The sequence below is a fragment of the Coenobita brevimanus genome, chromosome 43 (assembly GCF_032717465.1).
Source record: "Coenobita brevimanus isolate Jiangsu-jjx chromosome 43, ASM3271746v2, whole genome shotgun sequence".
Taxonomy (NCBI): domain Eukaryota; kingdom Metazoa; phylum Arthropoda; class Malacostraca; order Decapoda; family Coenobitidae; genus Coenobita; species Coenobita brevimanus.
Window position 1 is genome coordinate 31,003,269 of NC_136996.1, and position 25,871 is coordinate 31,029,139.

The 25,871-nt window shown below is 41.3% G+C and overlaps 1 protein-coding gene across 1 annotated transcript; it reads left to right on the forward strand.

Moving 5' to 3' along the window:
• The first annotated feature begins 302 nt into the window (after positions 1-302).
• LOC145397869 (uncharacterized) lies at positions 303-25,871 on the forward strand. Its single transcript, XM_080270902.1, has 7 exons — positions 303-348; positions 1,296-1,426; positions 4,117-4,148; positions 9,691-17,382; positions 18,344-18,435; positions 19,937-21,720; positions 21,787-25,871. Exons 1-7 carry the CDS (start codon positions 303-305, stop codon positions 25,582-25,584), a joined length of 13,575 nt encoding a protein of 4,524 aa, XP_080127028.1. The 3' UTR covers positions 25,585-25,871.

The following is a 25,871-nucleotide window of genomic DNA, read 5'->3' on the forward strand; positions in this document are numbered from 1 at the left end:
GTGTGTGTGTGTGTGTGTGAAAAGTTGCAAGTCATCCAGTGGTCCAAGCTTGGTGGGTGAGTGGGTAAGTTAGGGTCAATGCAGTATGTAGATAAGGTGAGTGGACAGGCGGGATGGCTGGAGTGGGTGGGTCTGATGGGCGAAAGTGAATGGGGTGAGCGGGTAGGGCGTGGTGGATGGTCAGAGTGGGATGGGTAGGAAAGGTTGGGTGGATGGGTGGCCGGGGTGGGGTGGTTAGGTGGGTTGAGCATGTAGGTGTTTTTTCCTTTATATATATATATTTTTTTGTGATGAGTGGGTGGATGTATGGTTTCCCAGAGGACAACCCAAGAGACGGTCTTACTGCAAGTGGGTGAGTGAGTAGGTATGTGGGCGGCTTGGCTGGTTGGTGGGTGGGTGAATGGGGGAAAACAAGTTCAACGGGGAATAGGTCTATCTATCTATCTATCTATTGCCAGACGCCATAATCCCGTAAGGGGTGGCCATTTGACTTTGAGTTATTTTGTTTTACGGGGAGGGGCACTAACCCTCCACCAACCCACTTGATGACACGTAGGGAGCACGTATGGTTTGGTTATATGGTTACCACCCAGCGTTGTAAATGGTTTCTTGGCTTACAGGAAACCATTTGGCTTGTCACTCAATGTAGAGCTACCTGTAAAGGAAAGAAAAGCAATAAGAAGTGACAGGAAAGATGGGAGAAATAGGAGTCCACCGGGGAATAGGTCTATGGAGTAATTGGTCGACAGTTGGAATAGATTCATGGGGATATATCGTTGGAGGCAACTGGCCAAATGGAAACATAGCTCCAATGGGTAGACAAGGTCTATCTATCTATCTATAGCCCGACGACCTAATCCCGCAAAGGGTGGCCGCAGACAAAACGCCTCCAAGTCGCTCTTTCACCCACCATTTGACTGTCCTCCCCCCAGCTCACTCCCCCCTCCCTCATATACATGAGAAAATAGGTCCATGTTGGGATCTGATGTGTCCCCATGGGGATTAATGTAGGTCCACGGAAGAAAACAGGTTCATGGAGAAAATAGACCCTTGAAGGGAAAATCCATGTAGGAAAATTAGGTCCACGGCAAGGTAATACCACTCAGGAAGGAGCAAGGGTGGTCACCCTTGTCTTAAATTACAGGACTGAGTATCCTAGCCACGGGCCCCTACACTTCTGACGGAACAAAAGAGGACTGGATGATGTATGCGTGCGTGTACTTTGCAATGACAGTTTGCAGTGTCCGCCTAAGAAGCCGAGTTCTTCTGAAAACTTAGAAATTTTGCCTACACAGCTAGACTCATCTCGTTGGGGCTGACGAGGAGCCCACACACTGTGACGGTGTGCATCCTGGGTGAAGCAGCTGCGGCGTCCTCCTTGGAGTCATACCTACCTCCCAGTGGGAAGGACCCTGGTCTGACCCTGGTGAGGGGCTGTCTACCACAAAGGGGAGGCGGATTCCTACTGCACCTGTAAGGACGGCCCAACAGAAGCAATTACTTGCCTGTGGTCCAAGAGTCTGCACAGCTAGACAGACAAGAGTAATGAAACAAGTGGGACATGTCGAGAACATTAGTTCTTGACTTGATATTATTTCTTGATGGCAATAAGCAATTAATCAGTACAGCTTGTATCTATATATAGCTCGACACCTTAATCCCGCTCAGGATCCGTCTCGGTAGCGATAATGTAAAGAATCATGGTGTGGGCAGTTCGTGTCACATGACTCAAGTATCTATCCGCCTTTTCTGGGTTTCCTAGGGTAATAACCAGGCGAGGTAACTACTGTATTGTAACCTGGATGAAGTAATGCCTTTGTATCCCAAGATAATGGGTTAGCGCTGCTACAGGCTCAATGGCCTATGTTACGGAGATGAGCACTGTGGCTAAGCACCCCATGACGTCTGTCCCCACCTTCAGCATTTTCACTATCATGCTGCCCTCCCTGCAGCTAACATTCTTCCATATCTATATCTCTACCCCATAATCGGTCTCCCCCTCCACCTTACTCACGTACACTCTCCTAGTCAAACTTCTCCGTTCCCTCCACAAGGACAAACCATTTTAATAAATACTTTAGGCAGAACCGGATTAAGGAGGGACGGGGTCTACTGGGGTTATATTCCTGTGGTAAGCCCACAAAAAGACTGTGCATGTTGTTCTTAGAAATTTCATGTCCCTAAAATGGAAAGAACAGACACTGCTATGTGTACTGTATAGGACAGGTACTACCAACATTACACTTAGGGGCGCTTTGCAAGATGCTGTGCCCCATGGCTCCCTAAGGCTCTGACTTTAGATAGCAAGAAATGTGTCCAAAATATTTCGAATAATCACTCATAGGCCTACATCTCATTTACAAAAATAGTTATCTGAATGAATACATTACGTTCTAAGAAATATGTCAACAATCATTAGTGAGTACTTTATCAGTACACTGTGACAAAAATATCTGGAATATTCATGAGCGCTCAGTTAAGAATGGAAAGGATAATTATGTTAGGTGTTATACGGCGAGTTAAATACAGAGCTTCCTGGATAAGAGAAGAGGTGAGAGTCAAGGACGTAATCACCACAGTCAAAAAGATGAAACAGATGTGGCTAGGTCATTGAGATAACTGATGGACAAGGGTAACCGAGTGGCAACCCAGAGATGGAATGAAAGAAGAAGAGAACAAGATGGCGTGGAGAAATTCGGAGATATACTGAGACTAGATGGAGTGGAACAAGCTAACAGGCAATAGGTCTGAGAGGAGAAAAGACAGGAGAGGCCTTTGTCCTGCAGTAGTCTGAATCAGGCTGATGATGATGATGGCCGGATGATGAGTGCCAATAAAGCCCTCTCAGAATATAATCGTATAAGAGAGCGGCATTTGAATAGTGTAACATATCGTGTCTGCGGGCTCCATGCAATAATTGCATGAGTACCTAATAACAAACAGCCGTCATGCACGCGTCCCGCAATCAGCTTACGTGTGCTTCCGTGGCATCCCTCACATTCGCAGGTTTTGCAGTCTAAACATGAACTATCTTAAACGATAAACTATTGAATATCTCGCAGAATTATGTGGTTTCATGCAGGAAATGAAGTTTTTCGAATTGGCTGGAAAAGTCTAGCCGTTTTATTAATGAACGCCTTGGGAGAGGTTTCACGGAAAATGGCATTGATTTCCTCGACGGCTTTCCTCCCAGTGTGGGGACACGACTTCGGTCACGTACACGTTCGTTTGCATCTGCCCATATCTCTATTATTAAACTTTATCACTGGTTCTAAGATGAATAAAATCGTATTTTACACTTTTATATGGAGAGTTAATATAAATGTAGACTAGAGAAACGATCAGTAAGTGTACGATTAAAGAATAAACGCAACTATACACTGTGAAAAATTATCGCGTCTTCGCATGATGTGTTGATCTTCAGTCAAGTTGCTTAGCAGTTTCTTCTGTATTCTTCTCAGCATCTTCTGAAAATGTAATGCAAAGCAGATGTACAAAGCGTTACTGAGGGCCATCTTAACGGTACCTACCTGTTCGTAGACGAAAAATGTTCCCTGTATACTGTTTTCTTCATAAGATCGAAAGTTGCAAGCATCGCTCTTCAGGCATGTTTTTAGTAGTGTTTCTGTTCAATATTGTCTTAAGATATTGACTGTTTATCATATTCGAGAGAGAGGAGAAAAAAGCGAAATATCTTATTATGTGATCATTAGCGGAGATACTGTGGTATATAAAGAAATACTTACTGTTATGCAACATAACTCTTATGTAAGAACACTGAGATACAATGGTATCATAATCATGTTAACGACAAAAATATCTCCAACAACTAAGGATGCACAGGCACTGTTTATCTCGAGCAGAAGATCGTGCTTTTACATTTTATGAATCTTTCTCGAACGTCACCAATTTCCATATGCTTTCTCTGGAGATGTCTCGTAAAATCGACCAATCAAAGCTGATGTCTTGCGTGTAGTACTCAAAGTCCTGCGTTGGGATTGGTGGTTGGCGCTGCGGGTTCCAGTTAGCGAATGTACGATTTAAACATCCCATACGCTTGTCCTTTGTTGGCGTCAGATAGTAAACATTAACTTCTTCTATCTTTTACCTCTCCAGAGTTTTGATGGCAGAGCAGAAACAAGTAGAAGGTGAGTTTTATGGGTTGGTGAAGGTATTAAGGGTGGATGGAGGTGGTGTGGGCGTCACTACCACCTGAATGAAATATCGAAGTGAAATCTTAGGAATCGGAAACATTGGCTGGGTTAAAAATTCGCGCATTGCATGCTGCTGGCGTCGATTATATCTATTTTTTTGGAAGGTTTTCAGGAAGGAAGTCGTATTTTGGCTGCATTGATAAGGACGAACATATATAAGTACATTTAGGGAATGACACTGTATCTCGAGAAATATGTTTTCAGACCGAATTAAAAAAGTCAATCCAAAATGGTGAAGTTGGTGACCGTGGGAGCCCCCTGGCCAGCCTGGGTTTAACATCCCTCCTGGGTAGTAGGGAATCTTAGGTCAGCCAGCCGTATCAGGACGCCGTGGCCGTAGCCTGTTGGAGCCCCTGGAGTCGTGGTGTGGGCAGAGGTAGCAGCATCTTGGTGGTGGAGGACTGGCACTAACATGAGACGGGGTGCGGGCGGACACCAACCACCCTCCAATTGTTAGGCTTGTTGGCTGTGATCCTGTCTGAGGTATTATTGATTGTTTACCACCACCACATAACATTACCAGCTACTGTCATGCCCTTCACTGCATCCATGCCCTTGTAACACCAGACTTTGAGGCAGTGAAAGGAAGAACAAGTTAGGCTTACCACCATTGTAAGTAGGGTGATGGTAAACTTTGGATTCAAGAATTATGCACACATTAGGAAAAGTAGTTTATTAGGGAGTATCTGCCCATTAAATGTTTCAGAATATGAACATACTATAATTTTTCCATATGAATGATGAACAACACTGGTATGAAGACAGACTGTATGTTTACCAGCAAGGTGTTTGTATGGTTATGCAATTTGAGAATATGACATGAATTGCTGAGAGTATGCAGAGGACATTTTAACAATTGTAAAAATATGTAAATGATGGTAAATATGAGTGAATGTAGAACTAGCCTTGCTTCCCACTGTATACTGGAATAAGTTGTTTTGTGGGGAGTACATACATGCAGATTATTCCTTTCAGTTCAGTAATGTAATTCATATTTTATTCTTTTTGTCAGCAGATGACATTCTTAACATTAGGATAGATTCGTCAAATAGGGGGTTACAGCCTTCTTTCCACGTGGTACAAAAGGTCTTCCTAAAACTAGGTAATGCAATCTAATAGCAGACAAAAAGAAAATGTCATCGTATTAAAGGTGTTAATGAAGTGTCTTAGGTATTGGGCAGATGTGTTTAACCCTGTCAGTCCAGTGATGTATTTTACTGCTTTATACTTGCTATTCAGGCAGCTTTTTCAGCCAAGGAGAGGCATTGAACTGGAGGAGTTACTTGTATGTTTAGCTTCCTTATGTCTTCCAGTGCATAGGTGCTCTCCCATACAGAATAAAATTGTTTGAAGATGGCAAGAATATAATAAAATGCATCATTGTAGTGAAGCAATTAATTACCACATTATCTTTCACCACAGGAGTGCTCTTGTAAACAGGAAAAAAAAAAAAAAATCATATGAAAGCAGCAGGAATGTTATTATAGGCTAATTAAAACAAAAATAGTTAATGCTTGTCATCTGAGGTTTTCTTTGCAAAATACTCCAGCCAAACAAATAGTCGTTTATATTATGTGTATTGTACTGTACAGTTTAGCTGTTTTGAGCTTATTGATCCCACCTGGAAAAGCATTAACCATATTAGTCTTTTGCTTATTATTGTAATAATTACTGTATAACATTATGATAATTACTGTATCACATTCCAATGCAGAAAACAGTATAATTATTAAGAGTATATGGTCATTCCTATTCATGGATTTATACCAAGATAATGAAGAGAGAAGCTTTCACACAGTGTCACTGATATACCTTAATGAGGAACAGAGCTGCCCAGTTATACAGATATCCTTCATCTTCCCTGTCCTCTGAAAGGAGGGTGGTGGACTGTAAGAGACTGGCAACTTCAGTCTGCAGTACTCGAGTTCACATTTGGATGAGCCAGGAGCCACATTAACAACATTCAAACCAAACCTAACAAGACCTAACTTAACTAAAAGCCACATATGGTACAATACCGGTACTCTGCTTTTTCTTCCTTCCAAAGTTAGGGCCAAATGATGCCAAGGCTAGGACCAAAGCACATTTATGTGGCTGTCACAGTTGAATTAGGTTTTGTTACATTTGGCATTTACTGCTGATACCCATGAATACGGCTGCACAACTAGCATATTTGGTTGCTATGTTTTGAGACCATTTGCTATGGTTACATGTAGATTCCTTCTTCTGAAGGGAACTCTATATATGTCGTGGTCTTGAGCCATTTCTGTGCACGATCTGCTAGGATAGGGTCTTAGTGAAAGACCTCACCTGACTTCTCTCCTATAATTTATTTTTGCTGATAGCAGACTTTTCTTCAGCTTGGAAGCACCCTGTGGTAGTGATGGGGTTAATGAAAGCTGCACAGTAGCTACCTAACTTATTCAGTTTAAAAAATCCTGTCCAAAGCTGACAAAAATTATCATGAGAAACCAAGACTAAAAGAGAAATGGCACCCATTAAAAAAAATTCAGTCCTAAACTAAGTAAAATTATCAGATGATAGCAACAATAATAGAAAAGTGATGTCCTCGGAGGTGTTAAAGGTTGGAATGATGATTTTGAAGGAGAATTAGTACATGTTCATCGGGTCTGTCGTTATTGCCTGCAGAGAAGACTGAGTGGCTTTAGCTCACAGCAGAGGAAGACAGTAAAGGTAGAAGCAAACTGTGTGTTAACCTTTTCAGTCTGGGTGATGCCCTTCACTCTGCTTTTGCTAATGCTGTATGAAAGCTCTCCAGTTTGTAGAATTTCTCCTCAGTTGAATAAAATATTGTGGCATTAGTGGAAATAAAATACTGGACTAGTTATTTTGACAATTAATAGGGTTAGTGGTGACAGTGTTAACTTTTCAGACTCCTGTTAGTCATTCAGCTGTGTAAAATCATCTGGCATGAGCTGGAATATGATGCTACTTAGAGGGTTGCTGGTGACAAATATATAATAATATATATTTAATTTGTCAGGATTTAATGACTTCTATCTGTCTCTGTATCTGCAGCCAGATGTCATAATCCTCTAAGAGGAGGCTGTTTGTCTCTGAGTTACTGTAGTTGTTTTACAGGGAGGGGCACTAACCATCCACCAACTCACTTTTTGACATGTAGGGAACAGGAATGAGTTGGTTAAATGGTTATCACCCAGCATTGTAAATGGTTTCCCAGCTTACAGGAAATCATTAGACTTGTCACTTAATGTAAAACCACGTGTAAAGGAAAGAAGAGTAATAAAAAGTGACAGGAAAGATAGGAGAAAGAAGAAGAGAGGAGGGCAGACACAGAAAAAGAATGATAAAGATGAAGGAAGAAGTAGGCAGCACTACATTAAGTGAGTGGATGATGGTCGCCACCACCTACCACCTGCCAGTAACCGTCTTTCTCATAGGTTATGTGTGGGATGGAGAGATCTGTAGGACACTTTATTTTATGTATGATATCTTTTAAAACATGAAATGATAAAGTACTGTTTTCATAGTATTTGGTATGACAACTTGACTAATTATGAGTACTGTAATAGTTTTTGTAATGATAATTGCCAAAAAATGTTACAGGTATATTACTTACAAGTGCCAAGTACTGTTTAACTTCATCTTAAGGATGTAATTTTTTATTTTGTTATTGCAGCCACCAGACAGTTTTATTCAGATCAGAATAATTTTCCAATAGTGAAGGGGGGTTAATGAAAGCTACATCAAGCACATTCATTTGGGGGGGGGAGGGGGGAATCTCAAGCTGAATAAAGTCTTCTGTAGTTAGTACAGGTAATTGCAAACCCAGGCTCATCTCTGGTGACATCTGTAGACAGCAAAAGCAGAATGAAAAAGACAGCATGGTGCTGGAAGGGTTAAAAATTATAGAAGGGTTAAAAGGGATAATATAATTTCCTGGTGGCATTTATGATAGAGACCATTGACCATGCAAGTATGTGTAGGTCGTTTCATTTGATGGTAGTCTTCATATATTGTGATTCAAGCTATATCCTTGCTCAGCTTCCTAGTCTCTTTGTTGGACCACATTTCATGTTTTAATGAGCCTCAGGATACTGTTCTCTCCACATTCACACATATGACCCTTCTTAGCCAGTCCTCCTCCCATGTTGCAGGATTCTCAGACCTTCTCAACCTGGTGGTTTGTCTTATGTCTCTCCTATTTCATATGCTAAACTTCTTTTGAAGCACACTGTTCTCAGTAATGTTATTTATCCATCTCAACATTCTTATGTCTCTTGTCTTGCAAGTCTCAGTGCCATACAGCATAACACATCTCATACATTTTGTAGAGAGCACCCATGCCATGAAGAAGGTCTTGATCAGGAGAGGAAATAATTCTCTAAATTTCTTCTATCTCCTCATCTTAGCATGGAGGAAGCCTCTGCTCCTCCCTTTCATGTCTCTCAGGTAGCGCAACTGCCATTCATTCCAAGTGGCTGTCTCCCAAGAGACCACCTAACATTCTGCTGTCTATAGCATGGATACCCCTACATATTGCACTTTTAAAATTTCTCACATCGCACAGTTTGCCTCCAACACCACTGCATCATTTGTGTACCTGACAAATTTCTTGAAAACCCCTGCCTCACTCTTTGTTATATTTTGCCTTTATTGACACTTGTTTTTGGCCGTTGATTTGACAAGTAAATTCAGAATAAATATTTATAAAACCGCTGTTGCTATCTGTAAACTTGATTTGTGGGTTTCCATAATTTACAGTGTAAGGTGTATGTTTTGCCGTGTGGAGAGGATGCAGAATGGGAGTGACTAGAACAGTTTATGTGAGGGAGTAGGAGGGGAAAATCAAGGATAAGATGAAGGGATGGAGTGGAGAGATATGAAAGAGGGTTGTGAGTTGGAGAAAGGACAGCCAAATGGCAGAGGACAGGGCAACATAGAGGCAATTCATTTGTAGCCATCCCTAACAGGATTAAGGCATCTGGCAATAGATAGATAGATAGATAGATAGAAGGTGTATGGAAAAGTTACAGTACAGATATTTTGAAATGCATCCCAGACTTATGACTTGGTATACAGAGTAAGTATAGAAAGTTTTGAGATAGGCTTCTTGTTTTTAAAAATTTCTAGTTACGTCATGCATAGGAGTAAGTTAAGGTGGTGTCTGGACATTGCTACTCCTCACCCTGCCCTAGAGTGGGAAAGGAGGTCCGGATGATGATGATGATTATACATGTGGAGAGGATGAGGGAAGATAGCAGTATGCAGTTGGTCTCTTCCATGGCTCAAGTGTGCTTTGGAAAATGCTGGAAAACATTGATGATAGTGATATACGGTATTCCCATTTGCTACTTTATTTTGTACATCATTGTTTAATTTGTAAGATACCGTAGCTTTGTAATTTGAGTGGGATACAGAAGTGTTTGAAATGACAAGAATTTCTTGTGGCATAGATTTAGTGTAGGGATTGTAACCTGGCATGTTTTTTCAGGAATGCAGTGATATCCAGGATGAAGCCAGGTGGGGCGTGCTCCCCGCGCACTGGGAGCAACATGCCCACTGGGGATGGAGCGAGTGCGGGGCTGCCACCTGCCCATCATCAGACCCAGGCTGTTGATTGCTTAGCTACCACCTCCAGTGCAGTGTTCCCAAGCCAGCCTGTTGGGCCTTGGCATATGGCACACAGTATCCACCCATCCCATAGCCAGCTGAATGGGCTTCTGTCACAAGTTGGACTGTATAATGGGATGTTACAGGCACCACACACATCTAGTAAGGAGTGGAGTGGTGTATTCCCAGTGAGAGAAGGCAGTGGAGAGGGTGGGCTACAGCTACCATCACAGTACCCATCTGGCTTCTGGAAGCCAGCAGTGGGTGCCTCTACTGATTCTGCTCCCATCTTATCTCACCTTACCATGCCCTCACTGCCAAATATTTGTGGGAAGCATTTTGAACAGCTAACTCCTGTTGCAAGTGTTCATAGAGAAAACCCAGGAAATATGAGTGAGACAGGAATCATCAGAGAACCTACTGAACTGAGCTCTGTGTCAGAGTCATTGGTGAGTCCTAAGGTACCCATAACTGGCTCAAACCTTGGAACTAATTCTAGTAGGAGTGCAACCATTATCACACCCAGTGGTTCAAAAAACCCAAAAGGCAAAAGAAAGCCCTCTCTTGAGGAGATGGTTAATAAGTTGCATGGCTTACATAGTTCTCCCATACAAAATTCTCTAAGTTTTAGAGCAACACAGGAAAAAATGCAACATGATGCACATTCAGAGTCATCCTCTTGTAGTAATCCAAAGTTGAGGTCTTCTGAAAGTAGACAGGTTGCAGTTAGTATTTGTGATAATAACACTGCCAATATTTATAATGCTCATCCAAGTAGTGATTCTTCCATGAAGGATACTGTGCTTACTAAAGGCCTAGAAACTGTCTGTAGTTTTGACAAATCTTCAAAATCTTGTGATAAAACTTTAGACGTTAATAGATCACCTCAGACATCATATGGTAAACATTGTGTGAGTACTAATGTGCCAGTAAAATCTCCAAATGACTGCAATCATAATGAAACTGCAACCAGTAAAACAAATACTTGCAACAAAAGTGGTGTAGACACTTTAGTGGAGCAAGTTACAAATACTTCTTTATCTGAACTGCAGAAAGATACTAGTCCTGAGGATGTCTTTGAGACAGGCCAAAGGTTAGAGAGTGAAAGTGATGGTACTGGTAAGAATGATGATGCTCAAAGTGAAGTGCTCGATGCCAGTTTGTGTGAAGTTAAGAAAAGACCCTCAGAAGAAGATGCTGGTAACACTGATCTGCAGAAAGTAAAAGATCATACATGTGTAAGTGGTGCACAGAGTGATTCATCTGAAAATGTGGAAGAAAATAGTGAAAATTCCAGCAGTCATTTGACCCGGCAAGAAGCTAAAGATATGAGCGATGACAGTAGCAATACTGGTATCTCCAACCCAGCCATGGAGGTTGAAAGTGGAGGAAGAGATAGTGTAGAAATTATTGAATGTGAAACTAGGGATAGCGACATTGAGGTACTCTATGAGAAAGGTGCATGTTCTGATATAAGTGATGTTGAAATTGATGAAGTATCACAAACATGTAGTAAACCTGTGAGTAAACATGATGAAGATAGCAAGTTTGATAGTGGCATTTATGGCAAGGATAAAAGTGAGTTGACCAAAAGTATAAAAGACACTGTCCAAGATAACAGTTCATCCACTTCTTATGTAAATACAGACTGTGGGCTGGTACAGTACTTGGAGCCGATATCTGATGATGAGAACTCCTTGTTATGTGCACCGTACTTGTCGTCGGGGATCTCATCAGTGTCAGGGATCCAGAGCAGCTCCAACACCCCCATGTTCTCTGACACTCCCTCCGACACTTCCTGTGGTACGTTGATGGTCAAGATCTCGGATGCTGTGGCTGCCATTCTCTCCGATGTATCTGATGACAGTCTCCCTGACTCTCCACTGGCAAGCAACTCCAACTCTGTTGATGGCTTTAACTCCATATTACAGAGGGCGAAGCTAAGTGAAAAAATAGAAAGTATTTGTGAAAAGTTAGATAGAGATTGTGCAAAGGATAACAATAGCAGTGACTCATTATCTGAAAAGTTAACTCAGCAAAGTAACACTGAGATTGATAAGCCTGATGTGAGTTCTTGTGCTGAAAATGTTGAAAATGCTTCACAGGGCAGTATTTCAGAGACAGAATCTGTTGCAGATAGAACCTCTTTGCATGGGCAAAGTGTACCGGTAGTTAAAGAACAGCTGAAACAAACACCGAATAGCACCACAGCATCCATGTCTCATACAGGTCATTCCACAAAACACACTTGCATTGAGAAATCTGGTAAAGAGTGTCTTGAAGTTCCTGATGAAAGTGTAGGACAACTTAACACAAATGAATGTAATAATAATAAAAATGAAAGTTTGAGAACACAGCTATCACAGATGTCTCAGGTTACTTCAGAGCCTAATGAACTTACTCAGGAATTTTCTGCATCAGCAGATTTTGAGGAAGACAAATCTGCCAGTGGGTCAAGTGCTGATTCATCATGTCCACCAGGAGATGTCTTGTCTTCATCTGACTCCTCTTTGTCACATCCACTCTCTGACATACCTGCACATTTACTTGTAGGAAGCATAAGCACAAATTCTTGTTGTTTGTTATCACCTACTGGTAACCATGTATGCCAAACCTTAGTCTCAGGATCTTGTAATATTTCTAGTCATACCAGAGATTGCAATACAGAAGAGAGTGAGAGAGAGGAAGATGCACCTCATGATATGTTGTCCAAGTCCCCACAAGCTGCTGTGCCTGCAAATGTGCTGTCATCACAGTCTGTTGATGACACTCAAGTAGAGATTGAGTCTCAGGAACAGTCTGGATTAACTGATTTTTCTTTAAAATATTTTGACCCAGAAATGACTGATGTACCCTCAGAAAGTTGTGAAAGTAATAATCCAGATGTAAGCACTGATGCTGTGGCCAGTGTGAAGCACAAACTTGATATCATTCCCCCACCAGATGATAAAAACAGTATAGATATGCAAATTTCATCAGAATATTCTAAGTCTCATGATTCTGTTTATTCTTGTACTTCTGATGCAGACAGTCATAACACTGATGCCAGTACTGGTACAGAATGCTTAGCAGAAATTACATTTGAATCTGTTGGATTACTTGGAAATACTGCCAGTTCCCCAACTAGGATTCCCACCAGTGTTCATGGAACTGCACGGGAGATTGCAGAGAAAGACATGGAAGAAGATAATTCATCCATGACACACATCCTTTCATCATCAGAGGCAGAGAATGTACAGCAAGAGAATGAAGCTGGCCCTCAGTCTCAGTTGCCTAAAGATGCAACTGAGTTAATTACTGAAAACTGTGCTATCACAGATGCAAAAGTGGGTGATGACTCTAACTTTGACCAACATAATCAATTGCAAGACAATCCTCCTCTTTGTGAGAGGCCTACCCTCAAGCCTGACATCATTGATTATCAGCATGTGATAGATGATACTTCTAAACTATCATCAGAGTCAGGGTTTACTAGCATTAGCAATAAGGAGAGTAATATCCCTAAAGTGCCTCACAGTGAAGATTATATATCTTTATCAGTGGCAGACCTTGAAGAAAGTCCAGGTTCAGCCACTCACCTTCCTAGTGAAACAGTACCTATTGTCCAGGGTGTTTTAATGAAGGAAGATAACAAAGCTGCTGAAGAAAAGACTGATGCGGATGATGTTTTGTCTCTGAGTCATGCTACCTCAGACAATGCCTTTCCTTCCGGAGAATCTACCTCTGTAAATGCTCCTGAAGACTCAGGAGAGATGTGTTGCCAGGACTTAGAGCCTGAGGAACAGTCTTCTCATGGAAGTGAATCTCGGTCTGAGGGGAATATATTTACATCTCTTTCTGTTAGTGTGGCTGTAGACAGTATTCAGAGTGATAATATAACTGATGAAACCACAAGAGAGTGTACCCAGGTAAATTCTGAGATGTGTAATGAAGGTCCAGGGTCAACTGAAAGTGAGTCAGATCAGAACTCTGCTGGAGAATGTGAGCTTGCAGTTCAAGATGCTGATGCTGACAGTCACAAAAAAACAGAATTTTCAGGCATAGACTCTGATGACAGTCCTCCTTCATTGGCACATGAGACAGTACAGACTTCCATGACACAAGAAAATGAAACCATAAAATCACATATCCAACTGGAGTCAGTTGAGAGCCAAGAGAAGAAATTTCAGGACACATTTTCATATATGCCAACTACTGGTACTGTAGTTAGAGCTCCTGTATCTTCACCAGCAGCTGTTGGTGCTGAATTGCCAAGTTCATCTCTTCATTCATCAACTGAAGTTGATCAGAATCATAACGAAGCAAATGAAAGCAGTCAGTCTGTGTTAGACCCTACGGAAAATCATCAGGTAAATGATTCAGGTTCAGTATCCTTCAAAACTGTCCAGGCAGAACCTGATAATGTAAAACTTGTTAACAGAGACACTGAAACATGTGAGTCAACTAACTCTGAACCAGATCAGACTGATCTCAGTAACCTGCATTCTTCCTGTGGTCATAATATTGCTGAGGCCTCAGAAGTCAGTCAGTCCTCGGCTGTATCCACAGAAATTTGTGAAGACAGATCATCAACCTGCTCAGATACCCATACATCAACAGATAAACCTCATACTAAAGCACAGGACGAAATATATGACTCATGTACTTTACCTGCATCTCCAGCAACTCAGACCATTGATGTTCATAATACACCAGAACATGATTTGGAACCAACAGAATATCTCGAAACTCAAGTGTTAACATCCCCAATGGGCAAAATTTACAACCCTCCCAAGGACAGTATAGAAATGTCTGAAAAGGAAGGCCAAAATATTACTCCTAAAAGCCCAGTGGCACAGGAGGGCAGCAGTGCAGAAAAGGTCATAGAGGGTGGTAGTGATGATGACTCTTCAGACATGCCTGAACAATTATGCAACACTCCAGAAAAGGATCATATACCAGCAAAACATACACGTGCTGCCAGCCATCCTTGTACTGAATTCCTTCACAAAGAAGACCAGCAGCTACAAACTATTAACACTAAAGGAGAAGGTAATGATTTGTCTTCCAGTAAGATGACAGAGACCCCATGTGCACCTGAATGTCAAAACTTGCCACAGAGTTCTCTGAGAGGGGAAGTCACTGGCAATGATACTCAGGTTAATGATAAAGCAGCAGATGAAATTGGACTCTCAACAGCTGAAGTTGTGATGAAAAACTGTCCAAATGAAATCACTGCTGCTGTTTGTAATCATTTTGCAGATTTTATTCAGAAGTCAGAAACAAAAAATGAAGCCAACACATCATCAGGTAATGCTGAGAGTGGAGCAGACCAATTGATAGCCAGATCCACCTCAGAAGAAATGGATACAGGTACTGAAGACTCTACACATCCTGCAGGTAAAGAAGACTCTGCAGTTTCTAGTGATGAGTGTTTGGTCAGCAGTTCTCCCCAGCAGCTGAAGAGTCCACGTGGTAATGGGGAGAACCAAGGCGATGAGAGCCAGCCACCAAGTGTAACAAGTGGAGGAGTAGAATGTGGTGCAGAAGAGGCATCTATAATGGAGTTGGACAAGGCGGATACCAGTACTGTGGAGTTAAACAAGGCAGATAATAACATTGTGGAGCCAGACAGAGCAGATATCCAGCAGTTGAAGCCTTCAGTTTCAGACCCAGCAGGCAGCCAAGAAAAATTATCACCGGAAGATATGCTTTGTGATGAAAGTATTAAACAAGAGGACTTGCAGATTCAGAGGGAAGTTGTAGAATCAGATCCTGCTACCAAATCAAAGGAAGTAAACAGTGTAAAGGTATCAGTCCCAGTCATGCCAACAGGGTCAGATAATATAAAACCAGAAACACTTGTGCTGGATAATAGTTTTTCCGAAAAGACTGTTGATAAGAGTGTTTTGCCAGATACCAGTATGAAAACGGACCAGAATAAGGATGATCACAGTTTTCTTGACATTGAAATACTTGGTACACCTTGCCCTTTATGCCATATAATGTTTGATGAAACATTAGATATACATTTAACTGATTGTCATATATGCACCACTTTTGTCCATGCAAAGGTAACACAAGTATATAAATATCATATGCTAAAAAGAGTGCAGGATTTGACTGATAACCCATTTATGGAAACTGAGGATAAGTACTCTGGCAGTTTCTTTGTTTGTAGATCTTGCAGTTTTGCATCGAAAAGCATTGATGCCGTAAGATTTCACTTAAATTCCCATGAAGAAGTCTTTCAAGTAAGAAAAGGTTGTGTTTCATGTGACTGCATTCAGAGGAAGTATTCATTTGAGTCCTATAAATGGTCCTCATTAATACACGAAAGTAACTTTTATTGTTACAAGTGCAATTATTATTTTGGGTGTAAGAAAGGGGTCTCAATCCATGTACAAGCTATGCATTTTGTAGAAAACTGTTGTAAAGACTGCAGAACTACTGTATCAGAGGAAGATATGGTTATGCATCTAAACCTTCATAAACCTGAGTCAGATCTTGAAGCAGAAGAGCCGATGTGTGCCACATCATCCTCAACCGTTGTAACTCGTTCTAGTGAAGAAAAACTAAGCTTGTCTTGGAATATTTATGATAACAGTCTTAATTACTTGGATGGTAAATATTTCCACCTGAGTACAAAGTTCAAAGTGAAAGACCCAAATCTTGACCGTAGTTATCTTAAGTTGCCTCTGAAATGTGATTTAGAGGACGCTGTTGTCCCTGAAGAAGCAAAACTTGACCCTGCAAAGGATATTGGAAAGTATTTGAAGTGCAAGAAAGCAATTAAGTTGCCAATTGATGATGGTGATGAAACCCAGAAAAATTTCAGTTTGTCTATGCAAATGGATCTTCTCAGGAAAATGAGCAAAAGAAGTCGCAGGAATGTTGGTGGCAGCTCGCGCAGCCGACGAGAGGATGATCTGCTGGCAGCTTTGGGGATTACCATACTCAGGTCAAGGAGTTCTACCAGAAAGGAAGGAGTCGAGTTCTGTAGTCTACAAACACCCAACAGAAAGATAAAAGCCAGACCCGATGCTGAGAGTTTGGGTGAGAATGAGGGGTTGGACACACCCATCTTAACACGCACCAGATCAGGCATGCAAATAACAAGTAGAGATCAGGAGGATAAGCCAGAGGAGGAGGAGAAAATAAAGCTACCGGTAGTGGAAGTGAGTGCAAAAGTGGATGGGGAGTGGTCCAAGGAGCACACGTACATTTGTTGTTCATGTGGTGCTGGCTATCTCAATCTGGCAGACATCATGGACCATAAATGGGAGATGCATCCATCAGTTTGGTGTGCCCACACAATGATCCAGGGACAAAATGGGGTGCCACCCAGCTTCTGCCTTCAGTACCGACCCCCAACTTCCCAGCCGTGCATTCTGCCCCTCCCCAGCAACCCTTTGCAGGCCACACCCGCCACCACTGCACGCACCAACAATGAACACTTTGCCAGCAGTGAGAGGGTGTGCACCAGCTGTCACCTGAGCTTCGATGATGTCAGCAGCTTCCATGCTCACTTAGTTGATTGTGGTGGCCTGAGTCTTCTGTCAGCCATGAAGAAAAAGAGCAAGAAAGGATTTAGGTAAGACTAAACTACATGGCTTGTACTTTTTTTTTTTTTTTTTTTTTTTAAATTTGTGAAGTGGGTTAGTGATGGGTGGTTCAAACCTTAGTGATGTAAGGATACCATAATACTGTACTGTTAGAAATTTAAAATAGCATTAACATAACGGTAATCCCTCACTGTATCAGACTTTCCTGTTTAGAAAAGTTATCATCCAGTAATTAGGCATTGATGCATAGTATTTGCAATAATGTGTTTAATTAGGAAAAGTTCTTAAAGGACATTCAGTACAGTAGAATTTGTCCCTTCATTTATTGCTGGAGATAATGGATGTAGATAAGGTGATGAAAAAGGTGTATTTGAGTGAGGTTGAAGGTGGAGGGAGGTGTGGTAGACGAAGAAGGTGGATGGCTATTGTATATGTGTGTATTAGAGGGTGAGGTATGGAAACTGTTGATGCAAAGGAACTGACAAAGGACTGAGTTGAAGGGATGTATTATGTATGGAAGTGCACACGCACGCACCCCCCCCAACACACACACACACACACACACACACCACACACACACACACCACACACACACACCACACACACACACACACACACACACACACACACACACACACACACACACATTTTGAAGAAAAGGTTGGATGATGATGGTAATGTGAAGCATGTTAGTAAAAAAAGAAAACTATGTAAAGAAAATATGTGTTGATGATTAGGTATCTGAGGTGAAGCCAAGATTTCAGGGACTTAAATAAAATATGCATGAGCATTTGGCCCATTTCACAGGGCATGTCAGTGATAGTTTTCTCATTATCATATTGCCCCTTTTCTTGCTTCTGGTTTGTACCTCATCCTATCCTCAGGTGAGAAAAAAGTGCAGCATGATTGATGGTGAATTTTACCTTTTCTCTGTTCCAGTTCAAGAGATGTTTGTGAAATATAAATATACTCTTTTTTTTTCCTGTGTAGGTTCAAGAGAAGGAAAGGTCAAGGTGTTCCCAACAACCGCTATGGCAACATTTCCCATCCCAGCACCCCACTCAAGGCTAAGAATGGTGACCGTAAGTAGTGTTCCCGCCAATCTAGTCATATAGGCTAGTACATTTTTTTCAACCCTGACAAAGCTCTCAGTCCCTTTCAGTTCAGTTGGTGGGAAAGTATAGCTAGATAAGAGGATTGATTTGACTGATAATCAAGGGAAGTAATTCCTATCTCATAGTGAAGTCTATACTACACTTTAGCACAGTATGGTATATAAGGTTATAATATCTGATAAGGCTCTGCTTGTGTTCCCCCTGTCTTTCCCCAGGCAGTATGAGGTATTTACAGGCAGCTTTCAGCATCACTGATTCATCCTGTACAGCCCAAAGATGTCTAGGTATATTTTGTTATCAGAGTTCAGTGAGACCCCACATGATGAGGGAATTAGTAACTATTTCCACAAATTCTCTTCATCTTGAGGACATCTTTTTTTTAATTATGATTATTGTTAGTAGTATATATATTATTTTAACTGGTAATTGGGAACAGTTTATTCTTTTATTATGTGTAGGTATCACAGGCAGACTAAAGAAATTATGAAAACTTAATGATTAGTACATTAGTACAAAAATTGTTTTGCTCATATAAGCAAGTCAATCAAATTTTTGAAAGAAAACATATATGCTCAGGATTAGAAGAAAGCTTTCTCCTGTTCAGCTTTCAGATGCAAGAGGTACCGGTAACTGGTATTTGCAGTCTTTCATTTATGCAGTTGGAGTGGTAGGTGGGGGTGCTTATCATCCACTCACTCGATGTAGTGCTGCTCTCGGATGACTGCCCTTTCCTCTCTTCTTTCTTTCTTTCTTTCCTTCTGTCCTCTTCTGTCTTTCCTTCATTCTTTCCTCTTTCTTATGCCTACGGCGACTCAACACTCCCTCTTCTGTCTTTTTTCCTTCATTCTTTCCCCTTCCTTTTGCATACAGTGACTCTACACTCCTTCTCTTTTTTTTCCTTCATTCATTCTTCTTCCTTCTGCCTGTAGATGACTGTACACAGAGTGACAAGCCAAATGGTTTCCTGTACACTAGGAAACCATTTACTATGCTGGGTGGTAACCATATAACCAAATTATGGTGCCTGGTGGTTTAGTGGTTAATTTAGGTGCTTCAGTCGGACTGAGCTTGTGCAATGTTATATCCAAGAGGTGGTTAGGGTTTATTGCTCACATAATGCCATTCATGGATGAGTGAGGCTGGTCTTTCTCATCTTAAATGACAGGACCAACTTGCCTAGCCCTGGGCTCCTATGCTTCTCATCGGGCAACACAGGATTGGATGACGATGATGGTGATGATGATGATAACTTTTCTGCCAGCTTACTGCTTTTCCCTTCATATAACTTCCAGGCATTTGCAACTGAACAGTTCTCAGAACTGGCATTTTGTCTGGCTTCCTTTAAGTCCCTTTGCCTAAAGCAGTGAAACCTGACTGCATTTGAACCTGAAAACCTCTTACGTTTGTTTACCATTTAATTCATTCATCTCATATCCTTCGATCAGCTGATACCTGTATTCCTTGACAGGATCATCTGGCCTCAATACACCTCTCAATGACCGCTCAGCTGCAGCAGCTGTCCACACGTGTGGGGTGAAGAGACGTTTGGAACTGGCAGTGGGCTCAATTGACAACGTAGAACTAAAAAACCGACTCAAGGCCATCATCACGGGATCCCGAGCCACGGGTGTGGGTGGGGGAGTGGGAGCAACCATCCGTCGCAGTGTCAAAATGAAGCTGAGAAAAAAGGTACTGGAAAACAGGAAGCTGAGGAAGACACGGCACAGTGACAGGGTGAAGGAGACTGCTGGTAAAGATCAGCAACAACAGCAAGAGAAGAAAAGTGTCAAGGATAATAAAACTGCTGAAAGCAGTGAACAGCAGAACCCACCTAAAAGTGAGGAGGCACAGGCAGCTAAAGGAAGCACATCAGCTAAGGCTGCTGAAGACACTGATGTCTCAAAGACTGCCAGACTCAAAGGTGACCAAGGTGGAAAGCTGAAACCAAAGAAAAAATATAAGAAGAAAGTGGAAATGCCCACAGTTAAAGAAGGTGGAGGCTTAGTTGGTAAGGATGTGCACAAAACAAACATAAAGAAGGTAAAGGACAAAGATGTTAATATGGATGCCAAAGACAAGAAGTCAAAAGAAGAGACTGGTAACAGGGACATACCCAAAGACGACAAACCTAAAACTGAACGGAAAGTGAATGGTGTCCTTGTTAAGAGTAAGAAGCCCAAAAAAGCTATGAATATTAAAAATACATTGCAAGTAGATGATGGCAGCCAAGTGATAATTCAGCCATCGCCAACCAAGCCAGCTAGCAATAAGTCTAACAAAGCAGTCCAGACTGTAAATAGTGTATTATTTGGTAATAAAAGTATCATGAAAGGGTTGACAATTGATGAAAAGAAAAAGATTTCAAGTAAAGAGTTTGTTGTAAACTTAACCAAGAAGGTCAGTGGTTCAAAGATACAACAAAATCCTACCAATAATTATAAAAAAATGTCTGCTAAAAAGAACAGTACGAAGGAAACCAAAAAACTAAGTAAAATTAAAGCTGACTTTCCAGAAAATGGTCTCCTTAAGTCTTCAGTATGCCAAAAGCAGGTGCAAAGAACTAAAAGCAAAGATGCTGATATTAAGCACCAAAAATCATCTGGTGATGAAGGAGATTTAATAGCAACTGCAGGAGGGCAGGAAGATGGAAAAAGTAAAGAACGTGCATCAAAACTTGCAGCCCAGGCAAAGGTGAAGCAGTTAAAAACTCAGAGTATGACAAAATCCAAAGAAAGTGAATTGCATGGTCCCATAAAGAACAAAGAAAAAGAGACTGAAAGTTTGCACAAGTCCAGAGAAAGTGAGGCTAAGGGTACTGCAAAATCTAAAGAGATGGAGTCAAGTTTAGCATTGGATAGCAGTAAGATTAAAGGACCAAAATATAGGAAGCAACAGCAGCAACACCAGCAGTACTACTCTTCCAGTGAGGAAGAGGAGAGCGAGGATGACGATGATGATGATGATGACGATGATGATGATGATGATGATGATGACGATGAGGATGAGGATGAGGATGAGATAGACTCAGAGGAGGAATATGAGCCAGAGGTGATTCGAAATTACCGTAGTGGGAGACGATGTGGTGGGCGGATGGGACTGAGACACAAGAGAAGGCCCATGAACACACGGTACTCATTCCGTACATGCTTCTCTGCCAAGAAGAAAGATGATGATGATGATGAAGAAGAAGAAGAAGAAGAAGAGGAGGAGGAGGAGGAAGATAGGGAAAGCATAAAACTCCCCAAGAGAAAGGTGGACTATACAGAAAAAGAGGATGATGATGAGATAGTAGGAGAGCCAGTATCAGCTAAGCGGAAGCGGAAAATAGCAAACTATGAAAACCAAGATGACTGTGCTTATGTTCCCAACGAGAGCTCCTCGGATCTTGATGAGGATGAGGATGAATTTTCAGAAAGTGAGACATCTGTCATTGGAAAAGAGTTGACTTGGCTTCCTGGGAGCAGAAAGTCTTCAAGAGTTGCAAGTAAGGACGGAACTGCACCAAGAGTAACCAGCACTAAAGCAAACAATGCAGAAGATATAGAAGATAATTGGAAAGATAATATTGCGAATAATAATAAGGAAATGGCAGGAACTAAAGGCAGTTTTTCAGAATATAGAACTGCGAAAGCAAGAAAAGCCACCAGAGTGGAGTCTGTGAAGAGTAGTGATACAAACACTGACACTGAAGAAAAGGGATCCAGCCAGAAAAAGTCCTCTGAAATTATAGCAAGCAGTGTTAGTCAAGGTAAAGTACAATCAAGAACTGAAAAACAGCCAAAACATTCCAAGAAAAAGATTGCCACCAAAGTAAAAGCCCAGACCAACCCTCCTGACACAGAGAAACCTGAGAAGCCTAAGAAGAGGAGAGGGTGGTCGCTACTTGAGAGACTGGAACTTAGCTCGGTATTCCAAGCACAAGTGAATGAAATAGTTGGGAATGTACAGAGGAAGAGGAGGAGTATTACCAAGCTGGAGGATCTGGCTAGTGAACCAGATGATGATGGGGACTTGGGTGAGAGCAACACAGATTCTGACACAAAGCAAAGGTTACCAGATAGTTCCTCAGATACTCCAAAGAGCAAAGTGAAACCTTCGTCAGAGGAGGATATTGAAAGAAAAACTAAACCTCCATTGATGGAGGATATTGAAATAGAAACAAAACCTTCATCAGTGGCGGATATTGATAGGAAACATGTTGACATCCCTGATAACTCTGATTTAGTAACCAGTGCCTCAGGAGAGAAGATACCAGTTAAGATGAAAAAGACCTTAACGCTAAGTACTGATAAAACACAGAAAAACTCTGAAGACTTGATGGATGTTTTGGGTACCAGTAAGAAGATTCAGTCTTCTGATATTGGTAAATATTCAGCTGAAAATGAAAACATAGGGAAGCCAGTCCAAACAAACCCACATCTGGCTGAATCTTCAGTTGAGTTAATTGATAGTGAAAAGAACTTTGTGAGTGACCAAACTTCAAAGGCACCCAATAAAAACAGTGATGTAAAAAAATCCAGTTTGCCTGGTAAGAAAAAGAAATATGAAAAGAAGAGTGTTAGCAGACCTCAAGAATTACCAGAATGTAAAAGTGACACAGAGAGCCATGACAATGTCGGAGGTAGAATTGAGGAAGAGGATGATGATGTTCCCCTCTCAATTCTAGTTCATAAAAGGAAAAAAGCATCTAAAAGTTCCAGTGCCTACAAAAACTTGCATTGTGCTAAGAATTTACACAAACCTCAGTCCTCAAAGAGTGAGAGAATTATGGATATTTGTAAAGGTCAAGAATCAGTGTCAGTAAGTTGTGAAGAGTGTGTTTCACCCCCTACTAAGAACATTCAGGATGATAAATCACCTGCACAGAAACCAAAGACAAAAATTCCCACAAAGACTGGTAAAGACTCCCATTTTGATAACACATCAGCTGATTCAGAAACAGAGGTTCCTAAAATGAAGTGTTCACCAGGAAGAATATCTGCGAAGACTTCAGTAACTCCAGTATCAAGTGATAATCATTCTCCTGCTATTTTAGATGAAGACCAACATGTGACTCACAGTGATTTACCAGAATTGTTAAGTAATCAAGAAGAAATTAAGGTACCAGTAACTGCTAGTAAAAGGAGAAAAGCAGTTGCTCAACCAAAGCAAGTAAATAAACAGACTGATGACAGCTTGAAGAGTATGGCGAAAGTGTCAAAAATTGGTAAAAGTAAACATAACAGTGGTGTGTCCCTTGTACTAGAATCGGAATCTATAAATGCACAAAAGCTGGGAGATGGAGGGGTCTTGGATGTAGTCAAAAGAGGTGCTAATGTAGTTGCTTCATCGCATCAGCAGTCACCTGCAAATATTCAACGACGTCGATCCTTAGCTGAAAAGCTGCAAGAAGTTCAGTCACAGTTGTCCAATCAGGTTATGCGGCTAAACATTCATCACACAGACAAACACTTGCTCCCAGAGACGACCAGAAAATTGGACATAGATCATCAAACTGACCAAAGTGTTCAGCATCTGCAATTGTTGAAAAATAAACCTGCAAAGCCTGTACAGTCAAGAAGGAAAGGAAGTAAAGCTCAAGAATTGGGTAAAGGTGCAGCAAAAGCAAGAGATACTGTATCCAGTCCACCAGTGCCATTAACACAGAATTTAGAGAGTTTGTCAGGCACACACCATGAAGCAGGGACTGCTGGAGCAGTACCAACAGTTGCTTCTCAACTTGAACCAGTAGAGAAATTTAAATCAGGTGGAACATTTGAGTCACAGAAAAAGCCAGGTAAAAGAAAAAGAGCTGCTTCAACATCAGGAACACCTGTAACAGAGGATCAGAAGATCATTTCAATGAAAGATGTTTGCCAGACTCCTCAAAACTTAGGTATAACTCCCCAAAAGGTACCAGTATCCGACAGTGCAAAGAAACGGAAAAGTGTTAATAACACCAAGGAAAGTGACAAAGATGCAAATGAACTTAGGTGCTCGGATTGTGGATTAGTGTTTGGGTCTGTTGCCTCTCTAGAGGATCATCAACAAGACTGTGTCACTATTGCCTTAGAGATGAGTCTTATGCAAGCTGAAGATCACCTCTATGAATGCCCACACTGTCAGGTAACATTTGCACTGAAGGGCACCCAACGTAAACATACCATATCGTGTCGAATGGGCAAGTACAAAAAGGGTCCCAGTAGACTTGAAGGTAAAACACTGAAAAAAAATACCAAAAATGCAGGGCCACCTCCTGTTACACTGGCGCAGCTTGGCACCAACAAGAATCCTGCCGTTGGTGGTGACTCTCCTACACGCAGGGCTCTAATGAAGGGGCGACGGTGCAGTAAGGAGAATGTTGCTGGGGAAGGGGATATGCCACATGCCTCACTGTTGAGGGATAATTTTGTACAAGTTTTACTAAGTCATAATGATAAAGAAATTACAGGTGTAAGTGATGGGAAATTACCAGACAACATGAAAAGTTTAGATTACATTCAGAGAGTAATGTCGTTAAGTGCAGCTGGCAGCCCAAAGTCAAAGAGAGAATCTCATGTAAATGGAAGACCTGTAAACGGTGAATTGAAGGAGGTCTTTTCTCCTGTCAGTGACAATCAGGTTTGTTCTGTTTGTGGATGTGAAACTGTTGACAAAGATGCATCCAACAAGCATCAACTACTGCAAAAGTTTTCTTTTTGCTGCCAACAGCAAATTGTTCTAGAAGTATGTGCATTGCTAGCCCATTATAATTTTAGTACTGATACAGTGAGGTCAATGGTGAGTTCTGCTGTGGTGTACCAAGACCACATTAGGTTAAATCCTGACACTGCCCTCCAGCTGCCCACAAATGTGAGTTCTACAATCACTTCTTCCTCAAACAATAGTGTAGCAAAACTGAAAGAGGTTATAACTTCTCCTCATTGCAGTTGGATGTTTTCAGTCATAGAAAATTTAGTGAAGCGGTATCAAACTACTGGTAATGTGAGCATCAGTGGTTCACAACAAGAAGCTCTAAAAGCTGTGAGCTTGCTGGAAGAAATGTTGAAAGAAATTTCTGACTCTGACAGTGCTATTGAAAAAAATCGTATGCTCAAGTCAATGAGAGAAACTTTTGAAGCAGGGACAAGAAACTGAAAATGATAGTGTAATGAAACCAGTAGTTTCTTGAATGGTTGTGACTCCTTTGTAACTGATTTCTTTTACATTTATGTAAAAATCTTGTGTAAAAGTGTAACATATGCAAATGGTAAAAACTTTGGACTGATATGTGGGCATTTCGTATTTGTAAGTGAATTTTTAGTCAGTGATCATGGACCACAATGATTATGCATTGTGAAAAAAAAAAAAAAAAAAAAAGTCAACTTGTTAATTTTTGTTTTGTCTATGCTTGTTTTATGCAGTTGAAAAAGAGGTCAGGATGA